Source organism: Parus major, chromosome 8, assembly GCF_001522545.3.
Source record: "Parus major isolate Abel chromosome 8, Parus_major1.1, whole genome shotgun sequence".
Classification (NCBI taxonomy): Eukaryota; Metazoa; Chordata; class Aves; order Passeriformes; family Paridae; genus Parus; species Parus major.
This window is the reverse complement of record NC_031777.1, coordinates 26,196,286-26,212,240: the sequence shown is the minus strand read 5'-3', so window position 1 is coordinate 26,212,240 and position 15,955 is coordinate 26,196,286. Positions and strand designations below refer to the sequence as shown.

The 15,955-nt window shown below is 41.4% G+C and overlaps 1 protein-coding gene across 4 annotated transcripts in view; it reads left to right on the top strand.

Annotated features, from left to right (window-relative positions):
- Window positions 1-15,955, top strand: part of GLIS1 (GLIS family zinc finger 1) — a 179,989-nt gene that overhangs the window by 133,989 nt on the left and 30,045 nt on the right. For 3 of the 4 annotated variants that reach the window (XM_015636699.1, XM_015636698.3, XM_015636701.3), the window contains exons 5-6: window positions 12,083-12,244; window positions 15,352-15,462. In XM_015636699.1, coding sequence (XP_015492185.1) covers window positions 12,083-12,244; window positions 15,352-15,462 — 273 coding nt within the window. The remainder of the gene's footprint in view (window positions 1-12,082; window positions 12,245-15,351; window positions 15,463-15,955) is intronic. The other variant, XM_015636700.3, reaches the window with a different exon arrangement.

Here is a 15,955-nt window from a genome sequence, read left to right as displayed (position 1 = left end):
GATCTCCTGTGGATCGGTTCTGCCAAACCTCACATGAACTGAGCAGCACCAGCACCCAGGAGAAGCTCAGAAAATTTTAAGAGGGGCTTCACAATAGCTTGAAGTTGCCCAGCACCTTCAGCACATGGACCTCTCCAGAGCCAGGAGGTGCAGAGTTAGCATGCAGAGGTAAAAATGAACCGTTCAGTTCCTGGGAGGTTTGGCTGGGATGTGGTCCAAGTTCTGCCTGTAGTTTTGGGTTGTTTCTTCTTGATTTACCCAAGTTGTTCTGGCCCATGCTTGGCCTCAGACTCGTCATTCTGAACCCCTAGAACAGGACTTGGCAGCACGTTGTGAGACACAACTCTTGTGCCTGGTGCTTTTTGGATAGGTGGTACCTGGAAGCATCAGGGCTCCCAGGACACTGATAGGAGGAATGAACAATAAACTTGAAGAACAAAATAAATTCTTGCTATCAGAGTCACAAGGCAAGCTGTCCAACACAACAGTGGTCTCTGATTTTATATTTAATTTTAGAAGCTGAAACTAAATGTTTTAATTTTATATTATTCTCAACATAATGCTAATTTGCTCCAGATGTCCACTCCGAGCTGAACACTGCCATTTTGCATAGAAAGCATGTGCGTCAGTGATTTATTCCAAATAGCTTCTATTTTACTGCATTTCATTTTATTCTGAATGAAGTACTTAACAACATGTTTCTCTTTAAGAATCTTACTTAATCATATGGATATAATTTCTTCAATTTACGTTTTCAGTTCTTTAGTGTGGTGGCCACAGGGTGTTTCTTAACCTAGGAAGATTAAATGCACATGTTGAAAGCTGCTTATATTTGATTTTGAGGCACTTTCATTTCAAAGTCCTTCACGTAAGGTACAGAAGTGATTGTGGTTTCCTGCTAGGTTCTGGGTTAGAGGGCTAACTCAGGAAAACCTTGCAGATACCTTCTAATAATCATCCATGACAATAACATAATTTCATTTCTTTCAAAACTGTGGTCTACTGAGAGTGTTTAAGACTTTTTTTTATTGGGGTTCAGGAGAAAAAGAGATTTAATTTTCTTGTCATTTCTGGGCTACAGTTCAACATTTCAATTTAAAACCTATTTCCGTTGAGCTCTTTTCCCAGTTTTCCCTCAAAATATTATCTTAGAAAATGTCTTTTATTCAGTTATTTTTTTATTTATCTAGCAGCATATTAAAAATGATGTGAGACAGCTCAATATGAACCTTTGTTATTTGAGCCTGGCTCACTCAGTCATTCCTGTACATGGGCTGCCATTGGTCAAGTATGTCAGGAATGTCCTTTGGCAGTGGCCTCGGGAGCTGCGTCATGTGTGTGAGGCAGCTGCCATTCTGAACTGCTCAGCCTGGATGGGAAGCTGCTCTGAACCTTGGAACAAAGTCCAGGGAAGATTTTTACTCTTTCATTTTAAAGCTGACCCAGCATGTGTAGGTTGTAGTAAGATGGGATGCTTCTGCAGTGGTCACACAAAATGTAATATACCAGCTTCCTCAGATATCAAACCCTGCTCTTCATCCCTTTTAAAAATCATTTCACTCATATAATCCTTTTCCCTCTTAGGCTTTTGCTACTGCAACCTATGCCATAGGATGTAAATTTCATGAGGTGGCATCATTTGCGAGGCAGGTTTTTCCCACCTGAAATAATGTTCATCTGTATTCATTTACATCTTCTTTTTGCATTTCTTTTTCAATCTTAGCTTTTAATTTCCAGAACTAACCTTGCTGCTATTCTACAATTGTATTAGTTTATTATACTGAATTGTTGACACAGCTGGTAGGGAGCTAAGTGCTGTGGTTTCACACAATAAAATTTCAGACAATATGTGTAGCACTTCTTTTTCATACATATCATTTGAAAGCCATATGATTCACCAAGATGTGTTATTGTTATCCACCCATGTGGGACACAATCTATTTTAAATTAGTGAAGTGACTTGCTAAACTCCCTGTAAACAATAAGACTGTGGGAAAACATTAAGTGCTATTCAAAAAAGAACATTGCTATACAGCCTTTTATCCAGAGGATCCCACAGTGCAGTAGAGAATGGAGGGACCTGGCACTGCTCTTCAGCAGAGCTCATCTTCTCAACAGGCTTCAGGAGGCAGCTCCAGAGCTTGAAACTGGAGCAGGGTTTGGTGGAGGATGTCAGTGCCCACACCAGTTCAGTGGGTGTGGTAAATCACCCCGAGTGAAGAGTAGCAATAAGGTGTTCATTAGCAAAATCTTGATTTAACATCTCCTTTGCAGAGAAAACTAACTTCTTTTAAAGCAGGTGAGGTGTTGAAGCATTTTCCTAGGAATAAGTCTCTCAGATTTTCCTTCATGTAATGAACATGGCCAAGCGAGACAAAATGCAAACACTGCCAGACTAAAATTAATGACTTAGGGTAAAATGAGGATGAGTTCCTTATTTGTAGGAGAGAAAGAGCCAGTTCTCTAAGAAAGAGAAGATTATCCTTCTCCATGTGTTACCCTGAGCTCTGTGGGATTCTGCTGTAATATGATGAGCAGGTCTGTGGGTGAAGAAGAGAGCTGTGTGTGTTGGGGTTGCCTTTTAAAAAAATTAGAATGTTTTAAAGATAAATAATGTTTTTTTTAAAAGACAAATAATAAAATGTACAAGCATTTTTGCTCAAGAGCTCCACAACCAGGCTGTGAGGGAGAGCAGAATGAGGTAACCAACCCTGCAGTAGAACATGCTCCCACCACACCTTGCAGCCTCCCAGTGGTTCACCAGCACCTCTTGCAGGGCTCTTGGCCAGAGCTCAGCTTTACACACGTGAGGGAGTGTCAGGTACAGTCATTTCAGCAGATCCCTTGCCTGCCTTGGATTACAGCTGGGACCTCAGTCTTCACTTATGGATAATCAGATTGGCCCAGCATGGCACAGAAAAAACAAAAAGCCCATCTGAGCACCAAAAGTCCCACTGACTTTACTACTCCACTGCCAGGAACAACCTTGGAGAAAATTGTGTGCTCTCCTCGTTGCTTTGTGCAGATTAATCCAGTGTTGGCAAGTTCATGCAGTTTGTCAATTTGCAGGGAAACTTTACTCTTCTGAGCTGAACTTCACAGAAATAACAGCTTGAGATAAAAGCTCCATTATGAGCTTGTGGAAGTGAGCATGGGTGGAGTATGAGAAGGACAGTCGGTTTTAAGATTAAAAAATCCACTCTAACTAAAATGGGAGAAAACCTCAGCAATAAAACTACCGACTTTGTGAAACATTTATGAACAAGCTGTGTTGAACCACGTACAGAAAGTTGTATTTGCAACAGAAGAACCTACATAGATGGGCTAAGAGTTACCTTGCTGCTATTTTTCATCTTTTCTAGCAGAATTTGGTTGTGCTGGACTAGTTTAGTCAGCTGTAGCCAGCAATTTCCCGCTGTAGATCAGATTTCATCCACAGGATCCTCCTCTGTTTGATCTGCCAAGGGCAGGAGCCACTTTGTAAGCTGTGATGACATGTGACAAGCAATGACAGTAAAACATATTTATTTATTGGTCTTGACAAAGCTAGGAGCTGGGTTTTCCAGAATTATAAAAAAATAGGAGCGCAGGGGGGATGAGTGGGAAGTTAGGATGGACTGTCACTGTAGCCAGATGACACTGTGTTTGTGACACACAGGTTTGTCACACGCTGGTCTCAGATCTTCCTGCGGCTGGAGACAGACACAGCACAGCCTGCTCTGTCTGTGCTGCACTGGAAACTCATCCTGTTCCTAGACACACTCTTGGCATGTTAGGAAGGCAGACTGGACTATGTGAGGATCTTTTTGTTCCTTTACTGGTTCATTAAAAATAAAGGAAAATATGAAATAAAGAGGGAAGCTTTTCATTTTGGGTTTTTTGTTTGTTTTTTTTTTTTTTCCATGTGCTCGTTAGTGAATACATTCAGAGTATTTCAATACTGTCTGATGCCAGTACAACAGCTTAGGACTGTTTGCTTAATTCCTGAATGTGTGCATTGTTTTTAACAAACATTCTTAATTTATGTTTGTCCTGCCTCTCTTCCAATCTCCCACTGGATTCAGAATACAAACCAGGACAGGCAACTTCTCTGCCATCCTCTTTGCAGATGTCTCTCCCCGACCCAGGGGCGAGAAGTGCCCTGTGCTGGGCACAGAAGGGTTGCTGAGTTCCCCAGCGTGTATGAATGTCCTACGCTGAAAGAGAGCGCTCAACACATTACAGGAACAGCTTACAGAAGCAGGGTGTGTAATTTTTAATAACTGGGCTAAAAACCCTCAGTGACATCTTTAAAATATAAATGCCTTTTCTTGTTTCTTTTATTTCTTTGCTCCCCCTTATTTTGCCTTTTCATCTCTTCTCCTTTCAATTCCATTAAGCTTCATTGTACAATAATGTATCACAGTGGACTTTTTTCAATTATGTTTTTGATTTTTTCCTCCTTGTTACTATAAAACTCCAGATGTTTTGAGACTTCATGGTTCTCTGGATTATTTTTTCCTTTATTTTAATCTTCTTTTGTAACATGCCACACATGTGGTATTTTGGCCTTTTAAGATTCTAGGCTATGCTAATCAGCCATAAGTTTTTGGGGTAGGATTTTTTTTTCTTTTTATAATTACTCCTTTTCCCCTTCTTTCTGCTGTTGTCTCTTTAATTATTTTCTTTGTTCTATTTGTTTTATTTTTTGTTACCCCAACTGGTTAGTCCACATCAATCGTAATGGGTTCTCCCTTTGCTCTGAGGCTGAATTCTTTATGTTAAGCAAATTAATTCTTCACTCCATACTTTCAAACTCTCATACCTGTAAGAAGATTCTGAGCAGCTTTTTCTCCTTGCTTGTCAGGACAGAGCTGTTTGCACTGAAATTGGCTCCCCCAGACCAAGAGCACAGTCTGTTCTTTAAAGATGGAGATTGGTGCAAATAGATTTTACTTTAGATGCAAACTGGAATGGAAATGTTTCCTTGGAAATTAAGACAATTACTGATCCAGAGAAACTAGATTTTGAAGTACATGTAGGAAATGATGCTTTTTATTAAAAAATCTAAAAGTACTGGAGGGAAGCATTTTAATTTATTTGTGGTTCTTTGCTGGCATGGATGGAGAGGGTTTTTAATTGATTTTGTTCAATCTTAATTTTGTCCCTAAAACAAGCAGATCTGGCTTCAGATATTAGAACAGCAAATCTTGGATTGTGTGCTGTCCTTTAATTTCAAATAGCTTGTAAGCTATTCAAAAAATCCCAAATAAAGAATAGTTTCCCAATTACATCTGAGGAAATAAAAGGGCTAACATGGGGTGTCTTCTTTGCTTATTACATGACCCTATGAATTTTGCATTTTGTTCTTTAAAATGTTGCCTCATGTAATGTTATTTTTGCCTGCAAGCCATAATACTGCATTCAGTCCAACTGTAATGAGGTTTCAGAAAATTGTTTGCTTTCCAAATGACATATTTAACAAAACCTTATGGCAAAATCTGTGGCTGTCAAGCTGCTGATAGTAAAATATTCCCAAATTTCCTGGTTCATTCTCATATGTTGTAGCAAACAAATGCAACTACCCCATTTTGACAAATGTTTATACTCCTGCTTGATTAAAGAAGGATTACTAAAAGAGTTTTAATACTAGAAATTGAGTCTTGTGAAAAGGATGGGATACTCTGATACCTTCCCAGATATTTTGGGTTTGCTGGAAGATGTATGGAAAGCTCTGTTTGCTCACTGAAGGGCATGACCTACTGGCACTAGGAGAAATAAATACATGAATATTCCAGTGCTGGAAGCAACATTTGCCCCATGCAGGGGATGCTGGCAGGCAGGTGGCTGGGTCTGCTGTCAGAAGGGTCTGTTTGTGTGTAGGAATCTCCTCGTGGGCAGAATCAGACCTGGGCACTGTTGAAACCACTCAAAGGAGTCCTGCATGGGCCAGGTCTGTGTTCCTCGTGGATCCATCACTCCTGGTACTGCTCAAGGGGGTTCAGGAATGCGGGCTTAGGGGCTTACAAAATTCATAAAATTGAAATAAAAGAGCCCAAAGTCTTATTTAAGTCAGCGGTGATGAGACACCCCCTCCAAGGATTCTCAGTGTATTTGTATTTCCCAGTTTCATGGTAATTAGGAAATACACAATCTAACAGCACAAAGGAAAATGAGCTACTGGTGGACAGTGTGTGGATGTCAAATGGTTGGCCACAACTACCTTAAACCCCAGCAATGTGAAGGATGTATTTCATTTTTTGTGTGGCTTACTTTAATTTCTTCTTCCTGTTCTGAACCTTTTAATCTTTTATTCTCTTACACACCAGCAGCTGTACAACACTCTGGCTAAAGCTCTAAATGTTTTTTTAAAAGATAAATCATTAAAAGTACAAGCATTTTTGCCCAGGACTCAAATGAAATAGCATGTAGTGTCACTTTGTATTTTGTTCAGGCTTCAGAAATAAAGCCAAACCCAGCAATTTGCAGGTCTTTTTATATTACAGCTACCTTCCACTTCATTGTAATCACAGAGGGGAAAAAACAACCAACTTCAACAATTTAAATCTGTAGGTTTGAATCTGGCTAAATAAACTGGGATTCTTGAGGATGTTAAAGTTGAAGTGCTCAAATAGTTCTGTCGAGTTTAATAAAACTCCTTGCATGAACCACGTTACTCACATGCAACTGTTTGCAGGGTCAGGGCTTTACACTGTAGCTACAACAGTGAATTAAACATTAATCTAATCAGGAGTTAGCTGGGAAAAACAAAGCACCAGAACAGATACTTTGGGGTGTGGGGTGGAACAACTCATGTGTTTAAGTTCCTGAGGTTCGTAGCAGTTCAGAGCCCCGTGTGCTTCCAGCCACGGCCCCAACATTGGCCTCAGTGTGCTGTAAAACATTGATGCTATTTAAAGAGTGGTGTGGCTGTTTCCTCCCCTCCAGAAGGGATACGCAGCCTCACAGGATCCTCTTTCTCATAGCATGTTTTTCAATAAAATTTTCCCAATTTTGTAATCAGATGGGAAGAAAGAACATTTCACAATGTTCATAAGGCTTGTGGATGTTTTGACCAGACATCAGATTTCCTATTGATAGCATTAAATGCTTTGGAATGAAATGTTTTGGGTTTTCCATCTGTAGGCTGTCTGAGATGTCAGCAGCCAATATGACCTGCTCTTTCCCTTTTAGGTCTATAAATAAAAGGCAGCTTGTTTAACTGATCTTGCAGCAGAGAGCAGAGGTGTATATTAATGAGCTTGCTCTAATGGCACACTGGACCTATTTAGCACTACGACTGTGAAGGCTTCTCTTTTTCAGTCATAACTCATTTCCTAAGAAAATGTCAGTTATTGCTTCACCCTATGGTCTGAGCTGGTTAGTTTATAGTTTATTTCTTCTGATCTGTACCACTGACAGATATTCTAGACATGACTGTGATTAAATACGCTTATGAAAATGGTAAACATTTGATAATATAAACCCTCTTGGGAACATGCTGTTATTTCTGCGTGGCAACATTCTCAGGTGCATTCAAAGTATAATCTGGAAGCAAAGAAAAAACATTTTAAGCAATTACAGTTATTAGATTAAACTGTTTTGTTGGGAAAATTATGATGTGTTTAGATCACTCTGAGATAATTCAGTGTTTTTATAAATACAGCTTTTGAATGTATGATATTGCAACAGCGACACTGCAGAGAGATTTGAGTGTGAAATAAAGATAACATATGTATTTCCATATGGTAACAAAGTTAAGTCCCATAAATTTCTAGGAGGTATTTTTTCCTGGTAGAAGCCCTGTTCTGAAAGCAGCAGTAGTTATAAAACCCAATAACTGTGTTGTTTTCTTCCTGTAATCACGTGGCATTGTTTTGTGTCTGTGCTTGGGTGTGTGCAGCATTAACGATGTCACAGCAAAGACAAAAGTAATAATTGCAATATAATTATTATTTTATTGATGAAACTTGTTTAAGAGCTCTGTTGACATTTACAGACTTTGAGGATCATGCAGTATTTGTTACAGTTATCCCAGGCATCAAACGTCCACAAAATGTTTAGGATTGTAGGATTAAGCAGTGACAGATTGGGGCCAGATGTCTGGGACATCCCGTAAGTGGCCTTCTCAGTTGATAAAATAGCTCTTACCATCCTGAAGCCCTTTTGAAACTGAGCATTTGTTCTTTGTAGTTGAAGCTGAGATACTTGGAATGGCTGGATCTTCCTGGAGGGTATTTAATGAGTATATCTACTCATTTTTCCAAGAGTAGCTTTATATAGTGTAAATGTAAATACACTCCAAGTATCTAGAGTAGGTGGAAGGGTAAAAAGAGCTGGTGAATAGCAGTTAAACCCAAGAATTACCTTACAAAGTTGCCTTAACAGCAGCCCAACTGAAGTTGTAGTACCATTCCACTTCAGGAAAGCTGTTTCTGTGTGTGAACTTTCGTAGGGACAATCTGTGAGAGACACAGTCAGCAGATCCAGAAATAAGAGAGCTAGAAAAGGTGTCCTTCAAAGGACAAACTCTGCACCTCTGAGTGGATTCTCAGCCCCACCCTGCTCAGCTCTTTGAAGCAGCTCCACTCCTCCCTCCCAGACCTTTCATCTTCTCTTCAGCTTCCTCTCTTCTCATCACTTGTGGCAAGGTTCTTGTCCCCACTGCTTTCCTCTTGAAACGAGCTCTGTTTCACCAACCCAGCCTTTGCCAGCTTGAAAATCTGAGTACTGCAGTCCCATCATTCTCTTTGCTGGTGTATTTTTTATGTTTTGTATTTTTATCCTGAGTTTAGCACTGCATTGGGACCATCCCACTGTCTGTTATCCAGTTTATCAGAGCTGGGTAATAACAAATAATGTGATTAGGAAATAACATAAATAAGAAAAGCTCTGAATGTCCAAGTATATGTGGTGATGGAGGAACCTTACTGCTGAAGGCATTGGACATAGCAAGAAAAGGCAGCTGACCACAGAAGGGTCTGTAAATAAGTCCATACTTGTTTGGGTGTTGCTGCTTACACTCTAACTCTGAGCATTTCTGGTAGGGCCTGCTCCTTCTCTCCCTCAAGTGTTGATCCAGCAAACTCTTAAACATATGTGCTTTCATGTGTTTTAAATTAAGTTTGTGTTTAGATGTTTTAGGACATTTGCTGTTGGAATTTTTGCTACTGACATCAATGAGAGTGGAGCTGGACCTTTAATGAGTTTGAATTATTCTGCATACCTTCCTAGTTTGCACTGGGCTCTAGATATGGAACTGAAGAATAATAATCCATTAGAAAAACATTCTGAGAGTCAAGATCTTTCTCTCTAAATTGGAGAGAGATGGATTTCATGGCTGGAGTGCTCAGTGAGTGAATAAGGAATGATGGTCACATCCAGAGTGGTGAAAGACCCAATGTTCAGATGGGATGTCAGTGACAGGTGGTGTCCTTTGGGGGTCTGCAGTGGGACCAAGTGCAGTCTCAGCAAATTCACAGGTGACACCAAGCTGAGTGGTGCAGTTGACACTCCTGAAGGACAGGGTGGCATCCAGAGGGACTTGGACAAGCTCAAGAAGTGGCCCATGGAGTTTCAACAAGACCAAGTCCAGGATCCTGCAGCTGGTTCAGGGCAACCCCCAGTATCAACACAGGCTGGGGGATGAAGGAGCACAAAAATGCTGTAAGGGATGGAACACCTGTTCAGGAAGAAAGGCTGAAGGAGTCGGGCTTGTTCAGCCTGGAGAAGGCCCCAGGGAGACTTAGAGCAGCCTCTCGGTGCTTGAAGGGACCTGCAAGAGAGATGGAAGGGAAAGTACTTCAAAGGGATGCCACACTGTGGGCACACAAATCAAAGGAGGCTGGAAAGGAGGAAGATTGGGAACAAAAAGGAATAAAGTGATCTTTAGAACCTCAGAACATTCACTCAGCTTTATGGAATGTCCTATGAGAACTATGAATTTGATGATCTCTGCTCTATTTTTCATAGACTTCAGCATTTTTGCACATTTCAAATCCCTCCATCCTGAATCTTTGTCAGATTTTTAGTGATGATTGTGAAGAAAGTTTGTTTTGAAGCCTTGGTGGCTTTGGTCACTTCCAGACCACCCCTGCCTCCTTACTCAAGTGTTCGGAGGTGAGTCATGGCCAAACAAAGCTTCTGAACTTATAAACTGCAGTCTTCAGGTGATTTTGTGGATCTGTCACAATGGCTGTGATGGGAAAAGATGAAAAATATATACACATGGGATAGTTGTCTGTACACATAGCCAGTATGCCATTCAGACAGGTTACTGCTCAGGGCACAAAAATATTTATGGCAGTAAAGGCCACACTGATCCTTTGATGTGTGAGTGGCTGAGACAGAGAAGTGCCAGAAGCCCCTCTGCCTGTAGTGTGCTGAGCTGATCTGCATCCAGTGCCAGGGCACAGCCTGCAACACGAAGTGCTGCCTCGAGAATCACTTCGGTTTCTGTGCTGAGGTATTTCCAAATCACACTGGGAGGAGCAGAATGTGATGGGCCTTTCTCCATCAGTGATTTGCCATTGGCAGGCCCTGGGAGATCAGGTGCCTCCAGGTTATAGCACCTTCAATGCTCCTCCGTGTGCAGCTGCTCTCCCTTCCCATCTGTCCCCCTGCACTGCTGGATGCCACAGCCGAGTCTGCAGTTTGCATGCACTGATGTGTGTGTAAGAGGTGTGTGTGACAAACAGGATTGACAAGCTGGTGATTTCTGTGATGCCATCTGAGGAGTCACAGGTTCCTGGAAAGCTGCTGAACAAAATCTTGACTCGGCAAAAGGAAGTGACAAAGTATTTGCTGATTTTGTGAGAGTCAGGACTTCACTGTTTATGAACAAGAGTCATAGAAAAAGCTATGGCTTCTAGAAACATTGGCTGGAACAGGTTGCTCAGAGAAGTTGTGGCTGCCTCATCCCTGGATTTGCTCAAAGCCAGGTTGGACAGGACTGAGATTGTGGAAGGTGTCCCTTGCCCACAGCAGGGCTTGAAACTAGGTGACCCTTAAGGTCCCTTCTAACCCAAACCATCCTGTGATGATACACCTACTCTATTTCAGAATTGCACTTAGTGTTGATAGGAAGGTGGATTGGGTTATGTTTCTCAAATATATTCCTTGAGACCACAAATCCTTGAGGAACCAGGTTTTTATCTGTGAAGAGGTATAACAAGATGTGCAGTGTCATGAAACACATGCAGAGTGGGAAAGAATTTGCATGCAAGTATATGAACATTTGCAAGTATCTGAGTGCATTTTGTGGGTGTGCAGGTGCACGAATGTGTACACACAATATTTGTGCTCACCTGGGAGAGTTCCCAAAGCACATCCTACAGACAGTGCCTCCACTGCCTGTTGTCTGTAACACTGAAACTTAGCAGTGAGCAATGCAAAACACCTTTCCCTTGGCCTAGTAGCTAGAAATTTTACTTATTTATTTATTCAGAATTAATTTGAAAGAGTGACTTCTGTTCTGAAGGCTATGCAGCATTTTATTGCTAAGTTTCCTAACGAAACGGTGCTTAAGAAGTCAGAATTGATCAGGTTACTGATTGTATAAATGCTGAGAACAGCTCTGAATGATACAGCTAGTAAAGAAAAGGGTGCAGAATAACAGCAGAGTTGCTTTGGATTGATCTTCAAATGGATCAGGTCTTCCTGTAATAGTCCATGCTCATCTGCTCCAGTGTATAACATTTCAGACACCTGAAACCAGGTTCTAACCCTCCAGCTTCTCTTGCTCTCTGTCTGTAGCAGCTAATTGTTATTGCCCACAGTGCCAGTTAACATCTCAGGAGTCCTCAGAACACTTGTTCTGTCTTGAAATGTTCTGTTCTGACACCGTGTCTTTAAGTGTTCAGTCCAGACAGAACGTGTGAGATATTTATAACCCTTGTATTATTACTGAGCTGCACACTGTGTCTTCAGTGACAGACTGAATGAACAGCACAGTATGTTGTGTTTCATCCATAGATTTCAACAGATGTTTGAATGGTGGTTGATTAATTGCATGTCCAACCTGGTTCTTACACTGTTCTCATTGTGGCTGCACATGATTTATTTAATAGAAACTTACAATGATTTTTTTTATGACATTTTTCAGTTTGAAGGGTGCAACAAGGCATTTTCTAGGCTTGAGAACCTCAAGATTCACCTCCGGAGTCATACTGGAGAGAAGCCATACCTGTGTCAGCATCCTGGCTGCCAGAAAGCTTTCAGCAACTCCAGCGATCGGGCGAAGCATCAGCGGACACACCTGGATACCGTAAGCTTGATTTCATACTGGGAGCTGCACCGAGGTTTCCAGTGCTCCTGGTACACACAATCGGTTCTGCAACTGCAGGGGAGCTTGGCCTTTTCATGAGGAGAGTCTTAGAAAACTCAGCTGTGAGCAAGTGTATTTGGTTTGAACTGTATGTACTTTGAGAAATGAAAAAGTCTTGATCACACAGAGGCGATTAGTTTGTGTTACTCATGCTGAGGAGTGAGTTACTCAGCAAACTCTGCCATTGTTCCTGTTCCAGTAAGAGGAGGCTGCAGCTCAATAAGGTGCAGCTGAGTGAAAGCTGAGTCACTGCTATTGCACCAAATGTGTGTCATTGTCTCATTTCCTGTGCCCTTCAGTGAGTGTTCTGTGTGAATGCAAAAGCTGTTTAGAGCTCTCAGTGGAAGGTAAATGCACCTCAGTTTTGGACAGTAGTTTTGCAAAAGTGAAAATAAATCTGTCTCTAACTCTATGGAATTGGTTAAGTAACCTCCATCAGAATTAACTGTGAGAAACAGTTCTTTTATTCTTTACAGTTGGTAGATTTGGCTTGACTGCAGCTCTTCTCACTTGTCTCTCAGAGAAGATGGGAGCCTGTCAAGTGTCTTGGGCTCTGCTGAAATGAAACCAGCAGGTCACGGGGAAAGAAAGCAATGATACAGCTTTGCAGACCAGTCATGTCCTCAGCAAAAAGCTTGTAAAGAATAACAGGCAGAGTTGTTCCTTTGTCTTTTTCAAAGAAGTGAATATATGGTTTAGTTTGGCCAAGTGTTTATGGGGCAGAACTTTTGAGTTTAATTGATATTTACTTTTTAAGCAGTTACACATTTCAGACTCTGCAGCATTAAGGAATGTCTAACGTACATTATGCCTTGCAAAAACAAACAAGTAAGAGAAGCAAGGCAGTCACATTTTCCAAACCAAAGCACACTTACAATAACAGTGTTTTATTTATTTGAAAGTCAACCTGAGATATTTGAATTTGTAATTTGCATTTCTTTTGAAAGTGGATATACTAAATTGCATACAGTTTTTGAATTTAATTGCATGAATCTAGTAGATACATATTTTTATTAGCCAAACTCACAAATTGAATGCCATCTATTAGCTTTAAGAGAACTTACATGGTTACTTAAATGAGCACAAATTCTCTGAATGTGTTGTCTGTGCAATATTGAAGACAAATGTCTTAACTTTCTATTTTCTTTTCTTCTCTTCTCCCTTTATCTCTGTCTTTATTATCTGAAATGCTCATAAATCAGGAAAAAGGTACAGTAATAATTTTCTAATAATTTCCTTAAATACCTAAAAACATCCTCTGTGCTATTCCATTGCAGATTCTCTAAAACTGTTTCTCTGGTCGTGCACACAGTGACTGAGTTCCACTTACCTGGTTTAATTGAAGCCCTGTGGTTTAAGCTCAGTGAATTGTGTGCTTATGTGAAAAATAGCAGAGCTACAGGATGGTGCTGCTGCACCAAACAGCTGTCTGGAATGTCAGAGCAAATAGCCATGAACCTTTGTAAGGGTGGTCAGATTCTCATCTAGTTTCCCTATGACTGAGTTGAATGATTTTATCACTAATTTGAATGACATCAGTGATTTGAAAAATACTCTGCTAGTTTTTCTGCCAAGGGATTTGTTAAAGTTTTCCATAGCTTTTCCTCAGGTGTCAGTTCTCTGTGTTCCAGACACTCTCAATAAATCTCCTTTGCCCTGTAACTTTCTGGGTAGGTGCTCTGTTAGACTGTAAGGTCAGGAATTGGTGAATGATTCTATTATTCCTTCAGAAATTTCCTGCTGGCTGGACAGAGCAGCAATACTTATCCTCTGGAGGTACTTACAAAGAAAGGGGGTTTATATAGGCTACTTTTTCCTTACTGAGTGCATTTGGAATTGGTTTCAAAGCTTCTCAATGTAGGTCACTCCATCATTTATCTTCTCCAAAGGAGAATCTGTAAATCATTTCACTTACTGATGTATGCTAGTTTGATCAAATCCCTACTAAATCATCTGGAAGTAGATCCTTCTCTGAGAAAGGAGCAGAACAAAGGGAACCTGTCTGTCCTTGTGATAAAAAGGGCACACCAGCACTCCTCCAGGAGCAGAGCAACTGGGTTTAAAGGACCTCACAGTCACTTCTCCTAAAACGGGTGGGATTTTTTTCCCTTCTGTGCATCCTCCTTCTGAAACCAAAGAGATTAAAGAATGTGACATTGAGGTCATGGCAAACCAGTTTTCTGCCTTTGAGAAGACACCAAAAGGATTTGCTAGTCCTAGTGAGGAGGGTGAGGTAATGTTGTTGATAGATGAGGCAAGAAAACAGAGGGCAAAGTAATGTTCCATCCAACTTGAAAGCTTTGTGAGCTGTGCCATGCAGCACTATTTTGCTGGCACTTAAGGCAGTGATTACATAATAAAAAATTCCTTTGCTCATTTTGGCAATTGCACCTTCATTTGGAGTTTGTTCTGTAACCCAGAGATAGTATTCCATTTGTTGGGAATAGGCAGAGCCACAAGAAGAATTCAGTGAGGATTTCAGTTGCTGGGAAGGTCCCCTCTGACCCTCCTTTTCTGCAGGCAAAGCCACCCCAGCCTCCTCAGCCACTCCTTGTTCTCCAGATTCTTCCCCAACTCCATTGCACTTCTCTGGACATGCTCCAGCCCCTCAATGCTTTACTTGTCATGAGGGGCCCAAAACCTCACCCAGGATTCGAGGTGGGGTCTCACCAGTGCCCAGCAATCCTTGTAAAATTTATGTAAATCAGAACTCAAAACCAGAATGTCTGTCTTTATACTGGGTGATCCCATGACAATTTTGGTTGCTGTAAAGGCTAGGGAATAAAGAAACGCTCTCAAAACCCATTCAGTTCCACCTCACCAGCATTTAGCTCAGCCCAGTAAACCATATCCAGTGTGCCAGTGCAGAATCACCTGTGTTTGCATCGTGCCTGGTTTGTGAGCTCAGAGAAGACAGAGCAAACGTGGGCCCAAGCAAAGGGAGGGAAGAGCTCAGGCTCAGCACTGTGTGCCCATCCTGCAGCGCTCCCTGTGCTGGCTGGGGCAGGCAGAGGGGTGTGACATCTGTCCCTTTGCTCCCTTCCCAGAAGCCCTATGCCTGCCAGATTCCCGGCTGCTCCAAGCGCTACACCGACCCCAGCTCCCTGCGCAAGCACGTCAAGGCTCACTCGGCCAAAGAGCAGCAGGTGCGTAAGAAGGTAAGAGCAGGCGAGGAGTGACACATCCCCAGAGCTCCTCAATGCAGTCATTTTTCATCTACCCTTAATTCATATATTTTCAGATCATTTTTTCTACAGTATCACAGAAGACAAATGGAGCTGATTTTCCTGGTTTTTAATCACTCTTGTTAACCAGACCACCTTATTTATTTGTACTTCCAAAGGCTGCCACCCTCTAATTTCAGTTTGCCCCACACTTTCTTTCCAAGCATTTCTTTTCCTTTTCATCTTTCATACACAAGCCCAAATTGTGCTGTCATTCACATAAAATGTCCATGCATTGAGCCTCTGCAGTCAGCACTAGCTGATGGTATTTACTGAAGTACATGTTGGCAGATCATCTCAAACACAAATTAAAGGAAGCCAGGGTACAATGGAAATGTAGGAAAAAGGACTTGGAATAGATGTCCTTGTGTCAGCCATGCCCCCTTTCCTCCTGCTGCTCCTCTTGTAGAGTTTTCAGCAGTTTGAA